This window comes from Capra hircus, chromosome 11 (assembly GCF_001704415.2).
Source record: "Capra hircus breed San Clemente chromosome 11, ASM170441v1, whole genome shotgun sequence".
Classification (NCBI taxonomy): Eukaryota; Metazoa; Chordata; class Mammalia; order Artiodactyla; family Bovidae; genus Capra; species Capra hircus.
In genome coordinates this window covers 98,268,953-98,292,597 of record NC_030818.1, presented here as the reverse complement: position 1 = coordinate 98,292,597, position 23,645 = coordinate 98,268,953, and the positions used below count along the sequence as shown (strand labels likewise).

The 23,645-nt window shown below is 52.0% G+C and overlaps 1 protein-coding gene across 6 annotated transcripts in view; it reads right to left on the bottom strand.

Moving 5' to 3' along the window:
- Nucleotides 604-23,645, bottom strand: part of SLC25A25 (solute carrier family 25 member 25) — a 33,546-nt gene continuing 10,504 nt past the window's right edge. The window contains exons 1-11 of one of the 6 annotated variants that reach the window (XM_018055841.1): nt 17,545-18,187; nt 8,309-8,435; nt 8,131-8,218; nt 7,434-7,469; nt 7,047-7,158; nt 5,613-5,771; nt 4,211-4,363; nt 3,759-3,866; nt 3,492-3,659; nt 2,757-2,907; nt 604-2,654 (exon numbers count right to left, since the gene is read on the bottom strand). In XM_018055841.1, coding sequence (XP_017911330.1) covers nt 2,470-2,654; nt 2,757-2,907; nt 3,492-3,659; nt 3,759-3,866; nt 4,211-4,363; nt 5,613-5,771; nt 7,047-7,158; nt 7,434-7,469; nt 8,131-8,218; nt 8,309-8,435; nt 17,545-17,763 — 1,506 coding nt within the window. In that variant the 5' untranslated portion in view covers nt 17,764-18,187 and the 3' untranslated portion in view covers nt 604-2,469. Of the gene's footprint in view, nt 2,655-2,756; nt 2,908-3,491; nt 3,660-3,758; nt 3,867-4,210; nt 4,364-5,612; nt 5,772-7,046; nt 7,159-7,433; nt 7,470-8,130; nt 8,219-8,308; nt 8,436-10,760; nt 11,850-17,544; nt 18,188-23,645 lie in introns of those variants that run through there. The other 5 variants (XM_018055844.1, XM_013967932.2, XM_018055843.1 and 2 more) reach the window with 5 other exon arrangements.

Sequence of the window (23,645 nt, the reverse complement as noted above, 5' to 3'; positions counted from 1 at the left end):
CAGAGGGACGGAGAGGGGCCAACTCTGCAGCTGGAGAGGGCCAGCCTGCAAGTTTGAGAGGAAGAGGAGTCAGGAGGGGCTTCTAGCAGCATTGAGGGATCAGCTCTGCCCTGGATAGGCTGGACCAGGTGAGGGCCGAGGAAGGACCCCCGGATGCAGGAACTCCCGGGGCACTGGCGACCGGTCGGAGCACCCCAAAGCCAACAAACACCCATTCTAAGGAGAGGGTGCCTTGAGAAGCCTGGAAAGGGGAGCTGCTCTGAGTGAGGGGAGGGTGAAGTTTTCTCATGTCCTCTGAAGAGACAAATGGATTTGTACTCTTAACACGTGGGCTTCCCTGGTGGCTCAGCGGTAAAGAATCCGCCTGCCAGGGCAGGAGATGCGGGTTTGATCCCCGGTCCAGGAAGATCCCCTGAAGGAAATGCCAACCCATTCCAGTAGTCTTGCCTGGAGAATCCCATGGACAAAGGAGCCTGGTGGGCTACAGCCCAGGGGGTCACAGAGAGTCGGACACGACTGAAGGGACTTGAGTGACACAACATTCTAACGAGGAAACAGCCCCGTGCCACCCAAGCCCAGGTCAGCAAAACCATGACTCTGTCATCAGCTCTTAAACAACTTTATTAGAAGGCTGTTTTCGATGACAACTCCCAATTCTTTCTTAATTTGCTTTGTCACCAATTCCAGTTACAACTCTATTTATATATAACAGTAATTTTTGCATTGATCTTTGCATCATATTTGAATTGTCCTCATCGGGCCATTCCGGTGAGTGTGGCCGTGCACCTGCACGGAGACCAGCATTATTGAGCAGGGGGGGAGTGGGCTGGGGGGGTGGTGGCCGGGACAGAGGGAGCCCGCTTCACAGGGGATGGTGGGGGGAGCTAGTGGCCTTCTCCTCCGGCCCTCACCCCCAAACTCACAGTGATAGGTACCTCACTGCCCTATCCTTCAAAAAGGGGGGAAAATAAAGAAATCCCTCCCCAGTCCAAGAAATGATTTGGACTTCCATCTTCACCGGAGTGGGAGCTTCCCTCCCTCTTCCCGCCCCCTGATCAAACCTTCAGCTCCTAAGGCTTCCTGGGTGCTGGCCCCCTCGCCCCCTAACCTGCCAAGGGCCTGTCTCTCTGTGGTCAGGGCCCTTCTGCCTTCTTTGCCTTTCTCTGGACAGGCACAAGGGTCACGCCCACGGCCCCCTGCTTCCTCTCCCCACCTCACCTCATGGGGGCCGGGAAGGTACAATCCACCAGGAACATAAATATGAATAAAAAATGAACTTGAAAATGACAGGCTATTAATTAAACGAGTCTATAAAAATAGTTAGGACATAACTCTGTTCAAATAAATACAAAATAAATAGGCTCCAAGCAGTGTGACACATTGCATCAGCGGAATGTGAAGTGGTCCCACTTGGCCCCCGTGGGGATCAGATGCAAGTCCCCAGGGGCGTCAGAAACAGACTTAAATGCGGTCAGCCAAGCTGTTGGCTCTCTGTCTTCCTTCTGGAAGACCAGAACCTGCATGTTTGTTCAGCTTCTCTTTCTGAACAAAACCCTTCTTCCAACGATACGTAATTATTAAGGCCTTGAACACCTCTTCCTTCTCTTGCCAGAGCATGCAGACGCAGGGCAGACATGGCCCTTCCTGCTCTGACACGATGCCCACTGCCCTCATGCCAGCGGGGCAGAGGGACTTGGTTCTGAGCTGGTGCCAGTCCTGACAGAGTCCGGGCCCAGCTCAGAGCCTCATGAGCCCCCTCAGTGGCAGGGAGCAGAGGCCCTCTGGGTTCCAGGACCTGTGAAGCCATGCGCCAGGATGCCAGGCAGCCTGGCCCCCCGTCATGCACACGTGCATCCAGGTGTCCACCTGCTGGGCAGCTTGGAAGCCCTCTTCCCTGCACCAGCCAGCCAGCGGCAGAGTGGCTGGTTGGGAAGCTGGGCTCAGGTTTCAGGTACAACTACCCTTCCCCATGGACTGAGGGGAGAGGAGCAGCGTGGGGAGAGGGCAGGGGGCCCTCTTCCTACCAGTGACAACAGCAGCGAGGAAGGAAGCGAAGTGGGCCCCCTGGGGAAGACGCTCAGCAGGCCAGAAGACGGCCCGCGCCAATGGCCCGGCTGCGAGGATGCGACGGGAGGATGAAGCCAGCCTCCCAGCCCTGCTCTTCTGCAGGCAACCCTGGGCAGCGTTCAGCCCCCACACGCTTGGGCCCATGTCCTGCTGAGCCCTGGGCCCTGAGGAACACTCACAGGTCCTCCCTGGAATGGACACGCGGGTGGGCCGGGGTCAGCAGGACGCACCCGGTGGGCCTGCCAGCTCTGTCCCCCCCAACTTGCGGGTGCACCCCAGGGTTTTCACAGCTTGGCTTCAGTCAGCGTAGTGTTGGTACATTCACAGAATGAGATGGCTACACATCCCAGGGCTGGGAGCCCGGGATCAGCGAGTCTGCGCAGGCAGCTGGCCCCACGCCTGTCACCGCGACTGCACGCCCAGGGTGATCTTCAGGTTCTCATACACCACATAGCTGATGCTCACGGCTGGGATCACCTTCATGAAGTTGGGGGCCAGCCCCCGGTACAGGCCAAAGGCCCCCTCGGTCCGCAGAATCTGTTTGAAGAGGCTGCTCATGGTCACCTCGGGAGCGCCCTCCATGGAGGCTGTAGTGAGAGAGGCCACCCGTCAGGGGTCTTTCGGTGGCTCCTCCCTACATCCCAACCTGCCCCAGGGGAGATGGGGCCCTGGGGGCCGACTAGCCTTACCTTGGGCCTGCATCCGGGTCCTGACCAGGGCCAGTGGGTAGCTGGCCAGCTGGCCACAGGTGCTGGACATGGTGCCACAGGCCAGGAGCACAAATACACCAGGGTCTGCACTGTTCACTGCATAGCGCTGTAGCCAGGCATTCTTGAGTGTCTGCAAGGGTACAGCGGGGCGGGGATGAGCTGAAGTGCCTGCAGGCCCCAGGAGGGAAAAGCCTGAGAGGCAGGGAGAGACTAGGGGGGTTGGGGGTTGGGGGTAGATATTGGATCCACATAGGAGGCGCTGCCCAGTCACATGGATGGGATCCGCAAGGCCACAGTAACCCAACTCGCTTGGCCTGGGCTGGCCCTCGGGGCTGGCTGAGCTCCTGACTGGCCTGCCCTTTATTTCTGCTGTCACTGGGGATTCCCAGATAGGATGGTAGGTGGGGAGGAAGCAGGGGCAGCAACCCCTTCTTCTCCTCGGAGGGCTGGACCCCTGTGCTCTGGAGCCTGCAGGGGGCCAGGGAGCCCTCAGGGCACCGCGCTCTCCAGATCTGTCAGCCAAGCCCCTGGGGTACAGACCCTGGGGGCTGCCATGGGCAGGCAGTGTGGCAGGAAACCCCTTGCAAGGGACAAAGGAATTTGGAAGGAGACAACGCGGGGAGGGGGTACTGGGGAGGGATGACACATGGCCAGGAGGGGGGTTCTGAATCTCTCCTGCTGCTCAAGGGGCCTGAATCCTCCAGGGGGCCTCACCTCATAGACGGCCAGGTCTATGCCAGCGTAAGGGATGATGCCCAGCATGTTGGGGACGTAGCCTTTGTAGAAGGCAGCCATGCCCTCTCGGGCCAGGATCTTCCTGGCACAGTCCAGCATGCCCGAGTACTGGCCTGTCTTGCGCAGGGCCATCCGAGTCTTTAGGACCTGCAGATCCCAGGGCGGGTGATGGAAGCCTGAGTAGGGCCCAGTCCGCCCGCCCACCTCCACACGGGCTGCCCGCCCCAGCACTGACGTGGCCCTCACCTCCATCGGGTAGATACTACTCTGGGCGATGGCCCCTGCCAAGGACCCTGCCACAAGCCTCTCGTGAATCCTCAGAGTCTCCTGGTCACTCCCAATGAGACGTTTGATCTGAAATAAGGAGCCAACAAACTGAAACCCCTCTGCTGGAAACCAGCACACCTGTTGCTGCCCCGCCCGTCCTCCCGGAGCTGATCAGGTTTAACTGAGACCTGGTGTCCCCTGGGCTTTCAAAGCAGCCCAGAGAAGGCAGGCACTGGCCCCCAGTGGAACAGGCTAGTGGGGCAGGCGGGGCTCAGACCCAGGCCCCTCCATCCCCCACCTGGCCCGGCTGTCCCTCAGGTTCAAGGCCTGGCTCCGGGTTCCAGGGATCAGCAGGGCAGGGACCTTGTCCCAGGGGGCGTTCAGGATGCAGGTGCTAATGGGCGACTCTCCCTGGAGAGCCGGGTCCTCACCTGCTCATAGGCCATGAATTTGATGGCTGACTCAGGGGCGATTTTGAGGACGTTGATGCCGTTGCCCCGCCAGAGTGATCGGGCTCCTCCTTCTCGTATCATCTGGGTGAACCCACCCACGATGCACATGTTGTTGCTGCGGGAGGCGTGGACCTGGGGAGGGAAGGACAAGAGGTCAGGAGGAGCCACAGGGCGCCACCGTCGTCTGACCAAGAACTAAGATGGGAGGTCGGCAGGCAAGGCTCTGCCCTCTTGTGCCTGAGACCAACTCAGCACCTGAGAGTCTAACGTGGCTGTGGGTCCAACCAGACTTTTTGCTGTGCACCCAATGTTTATATCCCAACACCGTGCTAAACACCTCTTACACCTCCATGAGGACTACTTAAAAAAAATTGAACTTTTTATTATGGAAAAACTTTCAAGCATATATAAAAGTACAGAGGAGCTTCCATGAACCCATAATAAGGTTCAACCATCATCAGACCAGCCAATCCATGTGCCCCCTACCCACGACCCCTCTCCTACTCCCATTAACTGAATGTATTCCCAGCCTAGTCATTTCACCCAAGGACAGCTTTTCATCTCTACAGCATTCCCGGGGATTTGGGGAAGAAAAACAAACTGACGAGGCAATTGGTTTGAGCCTCTTAGTTTCCAGAGGAATAGAAGTCCTGGGAGTGAAGGGAAGTGCTCACGGTCACCCAGATGGGAGGGAGGGACCCCAGATCAGGTCCCAGGCCCAGAGCTCCTCTGCCCAAACCACTCCATCTCCCTAACTTGGCACCTTCTTCTGTCCATAGACCTTGAACCGAGGCAGAGAAAGGAGGCAGGGAGAGGCTGACACCTTTTCTGAGCAGGGTTCCTGGCATTAAAAAATGCCAGAACACCAGCCAGGGAACAAGAGGGTGACTGGCCCACTGTTCAGATGACACTGAAGTCCAGTGGTGTGTCCTCAGGCAGGTCGATTTCACAACCCTGCCCCTGACGTGCGTTCAGCTTATCTCTGCCCTGTGGACTTGGAATCGGGCACTCAGCCAGGGAACTAGTATCTGGGCCAGGTGAGGATCAGCTTGCACAGCCCCCCATGCAGTGGTCTACATAAGATGTACATAAGGTGACAGGTTCCTGCCACACCCCAGTTCTCACTGGGGTCAGCTGCCCACATTACAGCCCTGTAATGTGACTCTTGGCTTAAGAGCCTCAGATAAAATTAGATCAGCAATGCGCAAAAGGTCACCTGGGCCAGGATCTAATGTCACCCTGGTCGGAGCAATAACTCCAATCTGATTTAAGAAAGGTATGGGCCCAGAGCAGGGCCCCAGACAAGGGCAGGGAAGCCAACCGACCAAAGAACCCCAAGGAGGAAACAGGCGGCTCAGGGCCCATCTTCCTGCGTACATACCTGCATGAGCACCTTGAGTCTGTCCAGGGGGGCCGTGCAGGTTCTCGATACGGCCCCCGCCCCACCGCCGGCCACCAGGTGCCTCCACCACATCCCCGTCTGCCTCTCCTCCACCGTGAACTCATCGGGGACTGTCAGATTCTCACCCACATCAAAGATCTGTGAGGAACGCCAACACCAATAAATCAAGCGGGCTCCCAAAGCTTCTGGCTGAATGACCGCCGCCAGCTAGGTCTACTGCCTTCCGCTGTCTAAAATGGAACCACCACCATTCTGCACACCCCCACCCCCACCCTGTGGAGGTGGCAAAGCTCTGGGCGGTCTGTGGCCTTGGAGAGAGAGGCCGAGGTTAGGGTCTGAAAGCAGAGCTGGAAAAATGCGGGTACAAAACCAGGAGGACAGCCCGTCCAGATGCCACCAGGGGCTCCTGCAAGAACAGCTTACAAAGGCATTTCAGCTGAGGATTGCCAGGCTGGCTGTGCTCAAAGGATCAAGTCGGGGGTAAAAATTCTTCTGAAACACGATGTGTAACTGGGGTAAAAATTCTTCTGAAACCCGAAGAGTAACCGGATCGCGCCGGCAGAGCGTTATGCAAGGCTTCTGCAAACACGAGAGGGCTGTGCTGCCCGAGAGGCGCCCTCTCTCCTGGGGCGGCTGGCAGAGCCAGCTCTGCTCCAAGCCCGGGGGGGCACAGGCCCAGCCTGGGGGGCAGCCGGCTCCTACCTATGGCGTGCCCACTTAATTTCACCCTACAAAGATGCCAGGCGTCCCCTGAGGGCACTGAGGGAGACGGAGGAGAAGGGGCGCCTGTGGCCTCCCCTCTTAGAGCTGGTGGCATGGGATGGTGCTAGGACTGCGACCAGGGGGCACTCAGCAAGGAGGAGCAGAAAGGGATGCTTGTGCACGGAGGGGGCACGCAGGCAGGGGGGTCAACAGGGCCACCACCAATGAGGGTGCTGTGTGCCTCTGATCAAAGGTGAAAGAGCTGTATGTGTGTGGCAGTGGGGAGGCATTCTTTTGCCACAGAGGGAAATGACACAAAAACTGGGGTGGGGGAGGGGGAAGACACTTAACAGCTTGGCTATTTGCTCTTTACCGGGTAGCTCCCACGGCCCCCCAGGAGGCTTTGAGAAAACCAGAGGGCTCAGCAAGAGGGGTGGACCCTGAAGACTGGGCAGCAACGGGGGCGACAGGAGGGTACCCTTTCTGGCAGAGGGAATCCGTGTTTGGGGAATGGGCGGGGCCGTTTAGGTTGGCTGGCACGTGGGAGACGGAGGGAGCACCTGGAGGGCTGGCAGAGGAGTGAACAGCCCTGCTGCGGAAGAGGGGGCAGGCCGGGAACCCCCAGCAGGATGGGGGCTGATGCTGGGCGGACGGGACCCTCTGGACGGGGGAAGAAGAGACCGCCTTCCGGCCCTGGGAGGCGGGGCTCACCGTGGAGTGCTTCCAGTAGAGGATGATCTCGGGGATGTTCTCCACGGGGTGCAGGAGGTGGTAGTCCCGCCACTCGTTCCAGTCGATGGTCATCGTGCCGTTTTTGTCCATGCTGCGAGACACACGCACGGTCACCCACGTGGACGCAGGCCCCACCTGTCAGCTGCAACCCTCACCCCGCCCCGACCTCCAGGGGAGCCGAGGGCAGGCGCGTGGCCACCGGGAAACCACGGAAGGTGCCCCTGCCCCGGAGGAGAAGGGGCCAGGTGGCTCCCCACCCCACCTGGCACAGACACAGGGATGTAATGGCCCACGAGCACCCCGATCTAATCAGGCACAGAAGTTAAGGAGGCAGGAAGAGGTCCCCAGGGTGACACGGATACTTACTAGGTGACAGGGCCCCAGAAGTGGCCCGTTCGTATTCTGACAGACAGACAAAAGGAGGATGCAGAGGAGAGAGGAGAAACACACAAGTAAGTGCTCTGAGAGGAGGTTAGTGAGGTGAGCACACGGCACAGCATGGCGTGAGGACGCGCTCTGCAGGTGAGGGGAGCGAGGGCCAGGGGCTGCATCCCTACCAGCCTGCCAGCCGGCTTTGGACCCCCTGGGACTTAAGGAGGCTGGGGAGGACAGGAGGCGACTGCAGGGCTGCTCCGGTGGGAGTTCCCAGCGCCTAGGATCGCCATTTGCCTGGGGCAGTGCATCTGAGTGTGAAGTTAAGAGGAGGTTCCCCTCACTGGAGGGCGGCTCTGTGAGCCCTGCCCCTCCCTGCACGACCAGCCAGAGAAGAGTGTTCCTTGCTCGCCTTTCACCTACTGAAATCTCCCCACTAGTCTTTGAGAGTGGCTGGCATTGGGTACCCTGCCAGGGGATTTGCGATTCTTCCACTGGGAGCTGACCTGGACCCTGGGGAGCGGCTGGTCTCTGGGAGGGGTTACTTATTCATCCCTTCCAACCACCAGGAGCCAAAGTTCATGGAAACAGGGTTAATACAATGAATGGCACTGTGGAGCGAGTCCAAGAATCTTTCTTTCGTCATACTTTTGTTAAAGCAAACCCAGGGGCTGGTTACGCATGCACTTACCTCTTGAGGATTTTTTCTGCCTGCTGCTCAGATATCTTGACCCCCAGGTCCCGCAGGGACTGCATGATCTCCTGGGCATCGATCCGCCCTGGAACAACAAAGGCCGTGAAGCTGGGGCCAGCCTGGCGCAGAGGCCCAGGACTGCCGGGCAGCTGCTGGCCCTGGGGACAATGCTCACCATCATTCTTTTTGTCCAAACTCTTGAACACCAGCCTCAGTTTCTTCTCGTGATCTTGGAGATAGTGGACGAACTCTTCGAAGTCTAGCTGCCCATCGAGGTCTTTGTCGCCAGCTTGTACGATTTTCTAGAAAAGAAAAGAAAAGAAAGGTTTCGCCCCTGGGCTCAAACACCAGCTTCTCCCGCCTGTGGTGCCCCGTCCTCGGGAAAACAACTGCTCATCCATGAGGTGGCCCGGTGACCCGAGACACTTCCCCTCCTCCACTCCCAGGGTCACCGCCTGGATGCCCAAGGGCCAGCCAAAACCCAGCCGAGAGCCCGCTGTGCTTCCCTCGCGATTGACAAGGGAAAAAATCAGTCCCTGAGAGAAGCCCTTCAGACAGAGGCTGACAATGGTGGGCTTGAGCCTTTCTGGTTTCACTGTCCCTGGAGCCAGGCCTCAGCCCCACGTGCCCTCTGCCCACATGCGGGGTGGCCCCGGAGCTCCAGATTTCAGCAGAAACTCTGCACCTTGCGATTTTATTCTTAACAGTGGCACTGGCCAAAGAACAGTCGGGGGTGGCCCAGGTAAAGGTACAGGGCAGAGCTGGCCCCTGCCAAGGCCTGCTTGGTGGAGACACCGTCAGAGAGAACTCTGGAGGCTGGGGAAGTGCTACGACCCACAGGAACTATTTTTGGGCCTGTGCTTGAAGGCGCTGACTGTCTCAGATCTCGGGGGAGCCAGATGCTGTAACCAACCTCAGCTTCCTTATTAACCAGGCCCTGGAAAGCAGGGCAGCTTGACTCAGGAATAGTTCGGTAACCCAAGGGGGCTTTAAGAGACCCTTTCCTTGGCAGTGAGGGTCCAGAGATCTGCACCTGTGCTTAGAGATGAGCTTGGTTCAAGCAGCTGTAGCCCGTTTTGGATGCTCAGCAACTGGAAGTTTTCCACAAAAGCACAAGCACTTGGCTTGTACCCCAGGTCCTGCTAAATGCTTTACCTTGAGTAACCCGATGAATCCTTGCAAATATCTCTAAGAGGTGGGGGGCTGGCATTTCCCTCACTTTTCAGAGTCTGAAACAGAAGTTCTGAGAGGCTAAGTAATTTATCCAAGGTCATGCAGGTAGGGAAGTGGTAGGCGGCATTCAAGCCAGGCCTGTTGGATTCCAGTCACCTCCCTATTGAGAGAGCCTGCTGCCATTGTAAAGGTTAATCTCAAGAAGGTGGGGAATATACATGAGTCACTCCAACCCAGCAACACCCCAAAACTAGGACCGAAAAATCTAAAGAAAATGGGTAGAGTCTCCTTGCGTTGCCCAATTCTCTCAGCGAGAAATAACATCCTCTATCCACAAACCATTGTGGGTTTCCAAGTCTTCTGAGCCGGTGGATTTGGAAATTGATGGATCATTGGCTAGCTGGTCCTCTCCAGATACTGTGTCACTTAACAGGATCCAAAGACCAGCTCGGGGGTGTGACTGGAATGTGAGACAGACGCTGGTACATGTTCTATCAACTCTGTGGACTCGGGTTAACTTCCTGCAGGCATTTCTGCTCTCCACCAAGAATGACACAGATGACATACAGGTAATCATCCTAGCTTTATGAGAGGAGTGGAAGTAGAACCTGCAAGTCATTTAGGGAGGAGGCGAACACGAGGAACGAAGCTCGCTGGGATCTGCGTTGCTCTGGCACCAGTGTGATCCATGTGACTTGTTGGGGTGGGTGCCGGGGTACAGACAACCCAAGAACATGCTCATGCGGGTGGTTCCAAAACAGTCTAAACCCTCGCTTCTACCCTAGTCCGCTCTCCTTCCTAGGATAAGCACATCATCACCCCCTGCGCACACTCTGACCGCCACTGCCACCTCGAGAACCAGGGGACAGCGAGGGGTCTGCTGACTGGCGAAGCTGGGGTGTCCCTGTAGGAGGAGGCGACCCTCTCAGACGCTGTACCTGTTTCCCCGTATTTAAAATGGTAATGATCTCTGCTGCCTCTGGCTCCAAAGAGACCCCCTAGGAAGGTCCCCTCACCCCTGCCCATTGGTCTGTTTCACCCAGAGCACAGTCCGGTCACCTCTAGCCTCTGCAGCCACAGTTCCAACTCCTGTGCCTCCAATGAGGGACCTCTCCCCTCCCCCCAGCTCAGAGAAAGACCCCCGCAGCAGCCAGACCACGCCCCCACTTTCTGGCCCTGCACTGCCCCGCACCCACTCTCCGCAAGAAAATTCCTTTCCCTCATCCACAAGTGCCTCCCCTATAATTCCAGCCTCCCTTGGAAGTCACATGAGAGCCAGTCTCTCCCGTGACGCAGCCCTGTAGCCGGCTACAGCCATGCGCCTGCTGGGGAAAAACTGGCATGGCTGGAAATCAAGCGAGCTGGAGGCATGGGACCCTCTACCAGCTCGGGCCTTCACTGAGTCAACGGTGATGAAGTGCCCGCCTGCCTGCCTTCTGCGTCCCGGTACAGACCTGCTTCCACTGGCGGTAGGTGGAGAACTCCTGGGAGGGGATAAAGACGCTGAGTTTGAAGATGGACTTCAGCTCGGCGGGAAGCCCCTTGGACTCGAAGTACTGGAACTCGGTCTGGGCCTCCCCGATGAGGGGCACATACAAGCACAGGCAGAGCATGCTGGCGGGAGCTGCTTCAGGCAGCGTGGACGCCGGGAATGCTGCCTGGCCCCGGCACACTTGCACAAGATATGCTGGGGCGCAGCTGTCATTGGCTGCCTCAGCCCTGCCCTTTGGCTTAATTGAAAAAAAAAAGTCTGCTCACTGTACTTCCAGCCAACAGCCAATGAGCACACAGCCCCGTGAGGAGGCGGGCACTGCCCCAGTGCCAGGGGATAAAGATCAGGACTGACGTCACCAGCTCCCTGATTAACCCTTCCGAGTCAGGCAGCGCATTCGGCCCTGCCCCCCAAACAAACCTTCACCCACCAGCTGCCAACCCCTCCAAACAAACAAACTGCCTTTGGCCTGTTTTTTTCCACAAGGTCCCCAAACGCGTCACACAATACCGTAGTTTCTCCCTTTAGTAAATCATTTCCAGCAGAAAAATTAGTGGAGGCAGAGATCAAATCAGGGCTCACTGAATGGGTCCAGTTTAGCTGTGAGGGCAGAAAGTCAGGGGTGGTGGGGAGATGCTGGGAGGGGTCCCATGGGATTGTAGGGGGGCTCATTCATCTGTCCCGGAGCTGCTCCTGACCTGGCTGGCTCCAGGGACCTTTCTTTCCCAGGCCACCTTGCACATGAGCACCCCTTCTGCGGGTTTTGCCTGGAGACCCCGCCAAGTGTGGAGAGGCTGACGTGGTGAGGGGGGCAGGAAGAGGACACCCTGGGCTAAGGTCATTGTGCTGGGGGGGACTCCTTAGCAGCACCAATCTAGGGTCAGCCTGAGCCTCACTCAGGACCCATGGAAGTAGTCTTCAGAGTCCACGTTCACTCAGAACACTCCAAAGTTCAGTGGATTGGAGCTTTTCAGCTTAGAACCGTGCTGCTCAACACAGAAGTTTTTCAATTTTATTTTCACTAATTTATTTCTGGTTGCACCACAACATGTGGGGATCTTAAGTTCCCCAATCAGGGATGGAACCCTTGTCTCCAATGCAGGGAGTCTTAACCACTGGACCACCAAGGAAATCCTCAATTTTAAATAAATCAAAATGAAATGAAAAATTCACTTCCTTCTGCATGGGTCGCATGGCTTGACAGTCACATGGATTCACCGAACATTTCCATCACCACAGAAAGTTCTTCTGAACAACACTGCCCTAGAACAATGAGGTGAGGATGAGGGAAAAAAAAAAAATCTCAGGTCCTGGAGAGTCAAGATCTGATTTTTATTTAAGGGCCACCCCACCACCTCCACCTCATCCCTTCGCACTGAAGTTGTCAGATTCGCGCTGCAGAGGAAGAGCCCACGTCACAGAGATGAAAAAGGAATCCGTCTCGCCTTGTTCCATCTACAGCGTGCTACTTCCTAATACAGACAAACCCTCACTACCAGGATGGGTTAAAAATGGATTTTTATCATTTGTTGATCCACAGAAGTGAAAGGAACTTCTTAAATTCACTAAAAATCTTTTTGTTAAGAACTTGAAAAAGGTTCTGAAAACAAGATGCTGATGCTTATGTACATCAGTATAAAACAGATTTTAGTAACTTATATTACGGGATTGGCCAAGAAGTTCATTTGGCTTTCCCGTGAGAGGCTACAGAAAAACCCGAAAGAACTTTTTGGCTGACCCCATGTTTCAGCCCTTCTAAAGAGATCTCAGGGTAAATCTGTAAAAACAGGCCTTGGGCTGTTTTATCCATTCACTTGGGTGGATCCAATGATGTACTCAGAGGCAGCTCAGGATTATTTGGGCAAATGCCGCCTCAGCCTCCACCTAAATCCAAGTCACTCAGTTGTCTGTTAACCCACCCAACCCAGAATGTTCTGCCTTAGAGCTATTTTAACATACATTTTATCTCTACTGTTGGGGTCCCCGAAGGCAGGGCTATTATACCTCCTTGTCTGGAATGAGCCCTTGCCTTGATCACGGAAGGTGCCTGATAGAAGCAGTTTCTGAATGAATGAATCATACTTGGCAGGGCTCTAAGACCCCAAGGAACAAACATGACCATTCTCAATGAAGACCTTAGGTTTGGTTTCCCAAGTGTCTGCAAATAAAGAGTCCTCAGGGCATTTTGTCTACCTCAACAAGATACTGTATTATTACTTTTATGTTAAAGGAAGTTCACATTTATAAAAAAAAGAGCTGAACTTTAACTGCTGATCTTCCTTTTTAAAACTATTCATGTGTGCTTCTGAAATGAAAACAAATTACACAGATCTGTTGAAGTGTTTCATTTCAATGATGACTATAATTCTTCCAATACAAAATGGCAAATATTTTGACTGAATGAATAAGTTGTTAAATTGGAGATGTTCATTTTCTACTAAACTATGTTTTTCAAATAATGGTGGTAAACATAACTGTACCATCGAGGGCGTTTTTTTTTTCTTTTTTTTTTGTTACCACTGAGTTTTATGACATATTTACACACCTGAAAAGAGATTTGAAAACAAAGTCATATGAAAATGAAATCAATATTTAACATAAAAGAAATGATCTATATGTAACTTGTTGTATATTTTCCAAATCTCCTATAAATGCGTTATCATATTTTCATAATTTAAAAAATAAATTTAAAAAGCATTATCAAACAAGGGCAACTATCTTCTACAATAAACAGGATGGAATCTTCCTGATCATAACAGGGCTCATCATTCTACAGACCAATGGTACCACCTGGGTCAGAAATGTTCTCTGAAAAGTTCTACCTGTGCTTGTCAAGATGGGATCTTAACAACGCTTTTATTAATTCTATTCCAATGTTATTCTTCAAAAAGAGCTCCAACGTATTTCTGTTTTGCAACCGTGTTCATGTCCAACAGAATGTCTTCACTGGACAAACGTACACTGGCGTTTGCTTATTTATTTAAACCATCCACCCCCCGAGTTGCACAGGTCATGCAGAGTTCTTCTGTCACACAGAAATGGCACCTTCCTAGTTGAGACCTCCAGGCACCTGGAGTTCCAAGGCAAATGTTCTTTCCCTGGAATGACAGACACTGGGCCCCAGAGGGGCCCTGGGGTGACCTCTTAATCTCTGAGAAGAAGAATCAGACCAGGAGAGGCCACCTGGTTTGCTCAGGCCCCAGAGCCAGCTGGCAGCGGGGCTGAGGCTCACCCGGGGCCCGGCTCTTGTTACAACAGCCACGTAAATCAGCACCCAAGCCTGACACTGCCATTAAGAGATTTTAGAATTCAGTTTCGAAAGAACACTTCCTCAGCCTGACCCTGAGCATTACAATGAGCAGGACCTCACACGGGAGGTGGCAGGTATGGGGGAGCAATTTTAGCCTTAGCTAAGAAAAAAAAAGCCACAAGAAACTCTACCTGTTACAGTGCTAAACACACACGTGGGAAATACAAATAAGGAAGAAGAATAAAGCAGGGCTCGGGATCTGCCTGGCGGTTTGGTGGTTAGGACTCTGCTTCCACTGCGGGGGGCACGGGTTCAATCCCGGGTTGGGGTGCTAAGATCCCACACATCACGTGAGAGTGAAAGTGTAGTCGCTCAGTTGTGTCCGATTCTTTGTAACCCCATGGACTGCAGCCTGCAGTTTTGTCCTTTGTCCCTGGGATTCTCCAGGCAAGAACCCTGGAGTGGGTTGCCATTCAGTTCTCCAGGGGAATCTTCCCAGCCCAGGGATTGAACACAGGTCTCCCGCATTTCAGGCAGATTCTTTACCATCTGAGCCACCATGGAAACCCACATGTCAGGTGGCCTGGCCAAAAAAAGGGGTTCATAAAGTAGGATGTTTGACACCAGCCCCAGGCATTTCTGAACCCCTGAGTGTAATGCACTCTCCCCCTCCTGCCTTCTATGCTCTCTTTACCTGCTCTAATTTTGTGACCCAGATCCATGTTTGTCTCCTTTCTTCCAAAGTCCATTCCTCTAACAACTGGTCCTGGGAAATGACAACAGTCACTCCCGCCCCCTGAGAATTCAGTGCTATTTCATTTCCCTTAATCTGCACTTCCTCTCACGAGCATCTTCTCACCTTCAGACCTGCCAATGCGCCGACCCCACAGGCTTTCCTTGTTCTACTACTGTTTCATACCAGAGAAACAGGTGCTTCCCACAAGAGCTGTAATACCATGAGTAAGAACAGGGCAAGTAGAGTACCTTTGGGAGTGTGGCATTAGCTCATAAAGCATTTCCGCCGCCCCCCTCTGATGACTCAGACCAAGCCCCAAATATTAATATGCGAAGGAGCCTTGCCAGTATCCGGCTACTCTAGCCCCGCCCACCCGTAAGGCTCTCAGAGCCTCATTTGCTGCTGCGGTTGCAGTGTCGTTTGACGATCGGGTTGCCATGACAGCCCATGGAGCTGGTTTCCAATGAAACCTGTCTGCACTTAGCAATTAGACACACAATGAGCAAAAATTCTCTGAGCTTCTGAGGAGACGGCCCCTCAGGATCTGAAAGCTTGAATGCAGCTTGGGGTACCTCCCACTCCAGACTAAAGGCTTTCTTCTCCAACTGCAGATCAACTGGAAGACAAAGATAAACGGTGGAAACTAGAACAGTTCCTAGAATAAAAACTTGCAGGAACCTGACTCACTAGCAGACATATTTAAAAGAGGGAAGTGAGAATTAAACAGAGTAGCAATGCTGGGAAACTGAGAAGCCTGAGAACCAAAGTGAATGTCTCCACCAGTTTCCATGTAGTTGCAGCAGCCTCTGGCTGAGAGAATGACAGAGAAACAGCGAGCTAGGCCCCATCGGCCAAAGATCACAACCCTCAACCCTCTACCTTCAAGAGCAGCTGCGCTGGAAAAGGACACACTGCTGAACCGCTACTCCAGTTCTTAGTTATCTGCCTTTAAAGGGTCCACACTGCCCAGGTGTGCTTTCCTGCTTGCTTCAAACCAAACCGGCTGATCCACCTCCCTCTTGGGGCTCCCCCGAGCCCCAGCCAGCTGATTCATGTCCCTTTTGGGGAGAAGTGCTAGTGAGAGGGATGGGTCTTACATTCCAGCCCGCCTTGCTCCCAATTCTGTAGGTCAGGAAAGAAGCTGTTCAGAACAGAGTTCTAATGCCAGCCAGCCCAGGCGGAGGGGGGAGGGCTGGCAAGGGGTGCCAGTCAGTATGAGTCTGGGAAATGGAGCAGTTAATTATTAAAGTAAAAAGTGGGTGAATTTAAAAGGGAGCCGGCCAATCCCATAATCCCTTGACTGTAGGCAAGCAGGTCTGGAGATAAAAGTTCCTTCCAACAGATAACCCTGCAGCCATTTCCAAGTGCCTCTAAAATGACTGAAAGGTAGAGAGCGACACCTGTCATGCCTCAGGCACAGTCCAGACACTCAGACCCCTGCTGCCAGTGGTTGAGCACAGACTAAAGATTTTTCTCATTGCTTAACCTGCAACTACGGCAAAAGTCGCGTCATCAAAAGTCCCTCCCAGGACTTCCCTGGTGGTCCAGTGGCTAAGACTTCGCATTCCCAATGTGGGAGGCCTGGGTTCGATCCCTGGTCAGGGAACTAGACCCCACATACCTCAACTGAAGATCCTCCATGCCGCAACTAAGCTCCAGGGCAGGCAAAGAAATAAATTTAAAAAAAAAAAAAAAAAGGTCCCTCCCACTGAGCAAAGAAAACGTGAACATCTGTTTCATAAATGCAGCAATTCAACCCGGCAGAACCTTTTCTGGACTCTACAGTGTGCCACGCATAGGGCAGACTCTCCTTCCTTTCTCCAGTTGATTTTTACCTTGAGAAAGGAGAAAAAATTCAAGGCTCAGGAGGTGGACCCGGCATTGCTACCTCAGGCGGGAGAAATCACAGCCAAGCAGCCTTTTGGTTCTAATCCTGAACAGAACAGGAGTAGTCCCCGTGGCTTTCTTAAGGGAAGGCAAGGCAGTAGAGGGCAAAGTTCCAGGTAGACTAGAGTGAAATCTCACCTCTGCCCTTCCTTTATTGTTTAATCCTGGGCAAGTTACTTAACCTTTCTCCACCTCAGTTTCCTCATCTGTGAAATGGGGATGCTACCACTTACTCTGGCTTTTGAGGGGATCAGATGACATAACCCATACTCACGGCATGAGATGGATGGAAGACCCCCGCACTCAGCAGACCTTAGGACTCCAGAGGACTACCGGCCTCTGTGCCTTGAGCCTCCAGCCTCAATTCTGCCCCCCTGCTCCCCTCCTCCCCAATGGAAAAGTAAGACGGGTCCTCTGCCCACCAAGGCAGAGGGTCTGACCTTCGGGATGCAGGACAGGCTGGTCCTCCCTAGTTCCCAGCACCTGGGTTCACCTTCAAACGTTTGCTCTGTGGCCCGCTTGAGGTTCATCCTCCCTGAGCTGTTTAAAATGCTAATACCTAAGACACACTGTAACTGTCCCTTCCTTTCAAATGGCTTTCTGGGGCCACAGTGACACATCCTAGGGTATATCTCCCATTGCATTCCACCTTCCTTCTTCAAATGGCCTCTGAAGTGGTCACGTAAGGTAATCAAGCCGGTGCAGCAGCCACAGGGAAACTGGACTAAAGTTGGGCTTCTTTATTGCCTAACACTTCTCCCCAGGCCCCTGGTACCAAATGAATCCATTCATAAGTTTTCTCTTCCTCCCCCACTTTCCAGCTTTCTCCAGGCCAGCCCCTCACCTAGGAGGTCCTCTCGACATTGCCATTACCTTAGGAAATTGCTCTGCAGGTCCGACCACCAGCAAGATGGTGGGTCTCTTTTCCGTGGCCTCAGCCCTTCCGTCCTGCTTCCCCAAAAAGCTTGGCATCTGGTCTCTCCGAGCCGGGGCCGGGGAGCCTCTGGCTTCATTCCCGCTGCCCTCTCTGGAGCCTTGGCACCCGGCCCTGGGGAAAAAGCTAGACAGAAAATGCCACAGCATCTGAAACATTCCGGCTTGCTCCCCACGTTGCCGCCAGTGACCGCTCACTTTTGAGGGCTGTGACCACAACACCGAAGGTCTCTGGCTACACAGCTACTTGGATGACTAGCCTGATAAGTTGGGAGGGCTGGCAGCTCTGCCTGCCGTGGCTGCTTCCTGCCTTCTCACTGCTGTCGTGCCTTGCCTGCGAAGCAGCTCACTCTGAGAGCCCCGTCGGGGGGTTGCTGGCTACGAGAGAGCCGCTGGAGCTTCTTCCAATAAAAATTCACTTTTGCAGGTGGATTGTGATCAAAGGTTTGGTTTTTTGGCAAAAAAAGAAAGAAAGAAAGAAAAGGCGGATGGCCCGACAGACCTCTCCCAAGGCAGAAACCAACTTCTTCTAGCTCCGGATCATTCAGCTTGTCCTCTCTGAACTAAAGAGCAGCATCACACCGGCGGTGAGCACCCGAGCATCCAAGCCTGCATTCTCACTGCAGCAGGGCGCGGCCAATCGCCTCTGCCGACACTACCGGGTTCATTATCCCCACCAGCAACGTCCCTCCAATCACAGCCCGCCGATTTCCCGCATGCGGCCGGCAGTTCTGCAGGGAGGTGCCCGCGGCAACCTCCAGAGGGGCTTCCAGCGTCCCGGAATCCACATGGAGGAGCCCGGCTTCCTCCTCTCCAACTGGCTGCTTCCGGGATGACACTCCCCCTCAGGTTTAACACGATCAAGAGATCCTGGCAACGCTTCCTAAGACATCCGGCAACCCTTCCCCTGTTCAGTTATCCCATTCTCTGCAATTGTGCGGAACACAAACGGCGCGCCCCCTATCACGGTTGTTTCTCCTCTGCGGCTCCCTCTACAGGGATCAAGTCACAGATCTTTCTAGCCCTCGTACCCAGGACCAGGCATAGGTGAAGGCTGTGGACTCAACTGAGTAAACGATCATGAATAAAAGGGAATTAATCTTTCGTCATTTGTTTCTTCATTTACTAAGACAAACTGCAGTGTCACGCCATCTCTTGAAAAGGCAACTCTCTGATAGGGTGTTCATAACCATTATTTTAAAAATAAACACAGCATGGAAAAAGTTTAAAAGACTGTGTTGGGAAAACATATATCCTGATGTGCTGTTATAAGAGTGTGAACCAGTGCAGTCTCACTGGAGGACAATTTAGTCACTGCAGATGGTGACTGCAGCCATGAAATTAAAAGACGCTTACTCCTTGGAAGAAAAGTTATGACCAACCTAGACAGCATATTCAAAAGCAGAGACATTACTTTGCCGACTAAGGTCCGTCTAGTCAAGGCTATGGTTTTTCCAGTGGTCATGTATGGATGTAAGAGTTGGACTGTGAAGGCTGAGCGCCGAAGAATTGATGTTTTTGAACTGTGGCATTGGAGAAGACTCTTGAGAGTCCCTTGGACTGCAGGGAATCCAACTAGTCAATCCTAAAGGAAATCAATCCTGAATATTCATTGGAAGGACTGATGCTAAAGCTGAAACTCCAATACTTTGGCCACCTCATGTGAAGAGTTGACTCTTTGGAAAAGACTCTGATGCTGGGAGGGATTGGGGGCAGGAGGAGAAGGGGACGACAGAGGATGAGATGGCTGGATGGCATTACTGACTCAATGGACGTGAGTCTGAGTGAACTCCGGGAGTTGGTGATGGACAGGGAGGCCTGGCGTGCTGCGAGTCATGGGGTCACAAAGAGTTGGACACAACTGAGCGACTGAACTAACTGACTGACCAGCATATCAAACTTCCCTGGTGGCTCAGACGGTTAAGCGTCTGTCTACAATGTGGGAGACCTGGGTTCGATCCCTGGGTTGGGAAGATCCCCTGGAGAAGGAAATGGCAATCCACTCCAGTACTATTGCCTAGAAAATCCCATGGACAGAAGAGCCTGGCGGGCTACAGTCCATGGGGTCGTAAAGAGTCGGACACGACTGAGCGACTTCGCTTCACCAGCATATCAAAAGCACAAACGCTCTGACAGCAACTCTACTTTCAGTGAATTAACCTGCAGATATGTTTGCACATGTGGGAAATCACATATACATATGTTAACATATATGGGATGCATACATGTGATAAAATATAAGGATATTTTTTGCAACCTGATTTACAATAGCACAGGTTAGACACAGGAGAATGCAGGTTCAATCCCTGGGTCGGAAAGGTCCCCTGGAGAAGGAAATGGCAATCCACTCCAGTATTCTTGCCTGGATAATGCCATGGACAGAGGAGCCCGGCAGCCTATGGTCCATGGGGTCACAAAGAGTCCTACACAACTGAATGACTGAGCACAAATGGAAACATTTTAAAGTTCTTTAAAAGGGGAGCAGGTCTAAATTAATGCACCTCCACACAATGGAGCCCTAGGCAGCTGTCAAAAAGAGTACGGCAGGGACTTCCCTGGTGGTCCAGTGGTTAGGACGTCACCTTCCAGTGCAGAGGGTGTGAGTTCGATCCCTGGGCTAGGATCTCACAGGCCTCACAGCCAAAACATAAAACAGAAGCAATATTGTAACAGATTCAATAAAGACTTTAAAAATGGTCTACATCAAACCAAAAAAAAAAAAAAAAGAGTAAGGCAGTACTACATCTACGATTATGGGACGACTTGAAAATATCTTGTTAGATGAAAAAAGCAACGTGCAGAAGGAAGGGGACAGTACGCCGCTGTTTGCTTCTATGCTTGTATACATGAGGAATCTCCCTGGAAGGACATACTAAAACCAAAGAGATGGTCTGGGGTGGGGAGGGAGGGGACTTGGGAGTTTGAGGGGAGAAAGGTAGACGGGAGATTTATTTTCACTGAGTATCCTCTTATATCTTGTGAAAGCAGATCATGAGCATGTATGACCAGGCACGCATGTGTGCATACACACAGCCGTTATTTAAAAAGAAAACACGAGACGCGAAAGCAAGACTGCCATGCTTGTTTGAGAGCTAAGGAGCCCAGTTGCCCTCTCGCTGGATACACAGAACAGTTTTACCTAGAAGGAGTTTTGTGTGTTGATTAAATGTCTAGTCTTTGGAGCCAGACCCCAGGTTCAATCCTGGCTATCACTTATTGGCTATGTGATCTGGGTCAAGTTACTTTACCCCTCTGTGTTTTAACAGCCTCATGAGCAAAATGGGGACAGTAACAGGACTGTACTTCATGGAGTTGGTTGAAGACTAAATTAAATAATACATGAAAGCTCTTAGAACAGTATATAATTAGCTATTTTAATCTAGAAAATGACTTTGAGTTCATAGAATAGTTTTACTACAATAGTTTTACTACAAAAGAAGGGCCAGTCTAGGGTAAAAATCCCTAAATAAAGATCCACTACTAAAAATTAATCCTTTTTTTTTTTTTTAAGGCACTGAAAATCTGGTGAATTGGGGCAGCCAGTGATCTTTTGGGCCCTCATCTACAAATAAAAGAGAAATCCCTTATTGAGTAAGTAACTGGTTTTTCCTTTAATGGACTCCTCTGTACCACAGAACTAAGCTATGAACTCAGGGCAGGTTCTAGCCAAAATGGAGTAATAGGAACCAATTCACATTCCCGACTATAACAACTAAACGTACAGACAAAATGTGAGACGATGGTTTTCAAGACATTGGGCAACAAAGGACAGGATGCCTTAGATTTCTAAACAAATGAGACCTGCAATTGCCCAGGTTTCCTGCCTAGAGTTTCCAGGCTATCGTGCAGAGAGTGGACACCCAGCAGAGCCCAGCAGTCTCCCCACACTGAAGAGCAGGAGCTGGGAGGCCAGGACAGCTGGAGTTTGCAGCGCAGAGAACCAGAGAAGACAGAGCTGCAGACAGAGTGAGGTCTGGAGCTCTGCTGAGGGCCCCTGAGAGTCAGAGCATGTGAGTATGAGGAAACTGCCTGTGAGTGGGGAAAGAACTGGCCACAGGCATCACAGAGCTAGGAATAGTTCCTGTTCCCACCAGCTGGAGTGGAAAACCTCACAGCATAGGTAAGTTCAGGAAGGGTACTCAGAAGGGTTTGCCTCCATAGCAGGGGCAAAACTGGCCCTAGACTAAATGCTGTTCTTGTTGATCTAACAAAGCTATAAAAAGCTGGCCCAAGAGAGTCGAACTGTTTCTAAATAACTGCACCCCGGAATAAAGCTTAAGAATATTAACAGGAATACAAAAATATCCAAGATAAAAATCCCATTAAAAAAATTAACGGCAATGCAAAGAAGCAAGAGAAGATGTCCCACAATGAGAAATCAATCCATTGAAACTGACCCGGAAGGGACAGGTATGATAGAATAAAGACAGAAGGATATTACAAGTCATAACTGTATTCCACATGCTCAAGAAAGATACAGCACGTTAAACAGAGACACTACAGATGCTCTAGATGAAAATTACAATGTCTGAGATGAAAAACACACCTGGATGGTTTTAACAGCAGATGGGCCAATGCAGAAGAAAAGATTAAGGAACTTGAAGACACAGCAGTAGAAACTTTCCAAAAGGAAACACACATAGAAAAAATAAAGCCATAAATAAAGAGAGAGAGAGAGAAATGCATTAGTGACCTGTGGGAGAACTGCTAATAGACTAATATCCACCCATCTGAAATTCATGGAGGTGGGAATAGAAAAGATATTTAAATAAATAATGGCCGGGTTTTATCCAAATTTATTAAAACCTACAGACCCAAGAGCTCAATAAACCTCAAGCATAAGGAACGTCAAAACAAAACAAAATTAGTCAGGCACATCACAATTATTTCTGAAAACCAGTGATAAAGAGGAAAATCTAAAAAGCACCTTGAGAAAAACACCCATTACTTACAGAACAAAAACAAGAATGACAAGGGATTTCCATCAGAAACTATTAACCCAGAATTTTATACCTAGAAAAATACCATCCAAAAGGAAGGCAAAACACTTTCCCAGACATACGAAAACTTGAAGAATTTACTGACAGCAGAACTGTATTACAAGAAATGTTAAAGAAGTCCTTCAGATAGAAGGAAAACGATACCAGATGAAGGATGGAATGAAAAGAATGAAAAGGACTAGAAATGGTAATTGTGTGGGTAGAAAGAAATTCTTCTTATTGTTTAAATCTCTTTCAAATATAAGTGACAATTTAAAGCAAAAATAAAACAATGTATTGTGGGTATATAACACACATCCTTCATTTTAGTCGTGTCCAACTATTTGTGACTCTTTGGACTGTAGCCCACCAGGCTCCTCTGTCCATGGGATTCTCCAGGCATGAATACTGGAGCGGGTTGCCATGCCCTCCTTCAGGGGACCTTTCAGACCCAGGGATCAAATCCACGTCCCTGTGTCTCCCCAACTGGTAGGCAGGTTCTTTACCACTAGCATCACCTGGGAAGCCCGTAAAAAGACAAGCCACAGAGGCAGCCTGCGTGGCTTATAACATACGTAGAAGTAAAAATGTATGAGAACCATTGCACAAAGGCTGGGAAGAAAGAAACGAAAGCCTATGTTTAATATTCTTAAACTAGGACTTCCCTGGTGGTGGTACAGTGGATAAGAATCCTCCTGCCAATGCAGGGGACACAGGTTTGCTCCCTGGTCTGGGAAGATTCCACATGCTGAAAGAAACAAAGATAGCGCTAAGTCGTGTCCAACTCTTGCGACCTATGGACTGTAGCCCGCCAGGCTCCTCTGTCCATGGGATTTTCCAAGCAAGAATACTGGAGTGGGTTGCCATTTCCTTCTCCAGGGGATCTTCCTGACCCAGGAATCGAACCCACGTCTCCAGCGTTGCAGGCGGATTCTTTACCGACCGAGCTAGGCGGGAAGCCTCACGTGCAGAGGAGCAACTAAGCCCGGGTGCTGCTGCAACGACTGAGCCTGTGCCCTAGAGCCAGAGCGCCGCAACGGCTGAGCCCACACTGCAGCCACC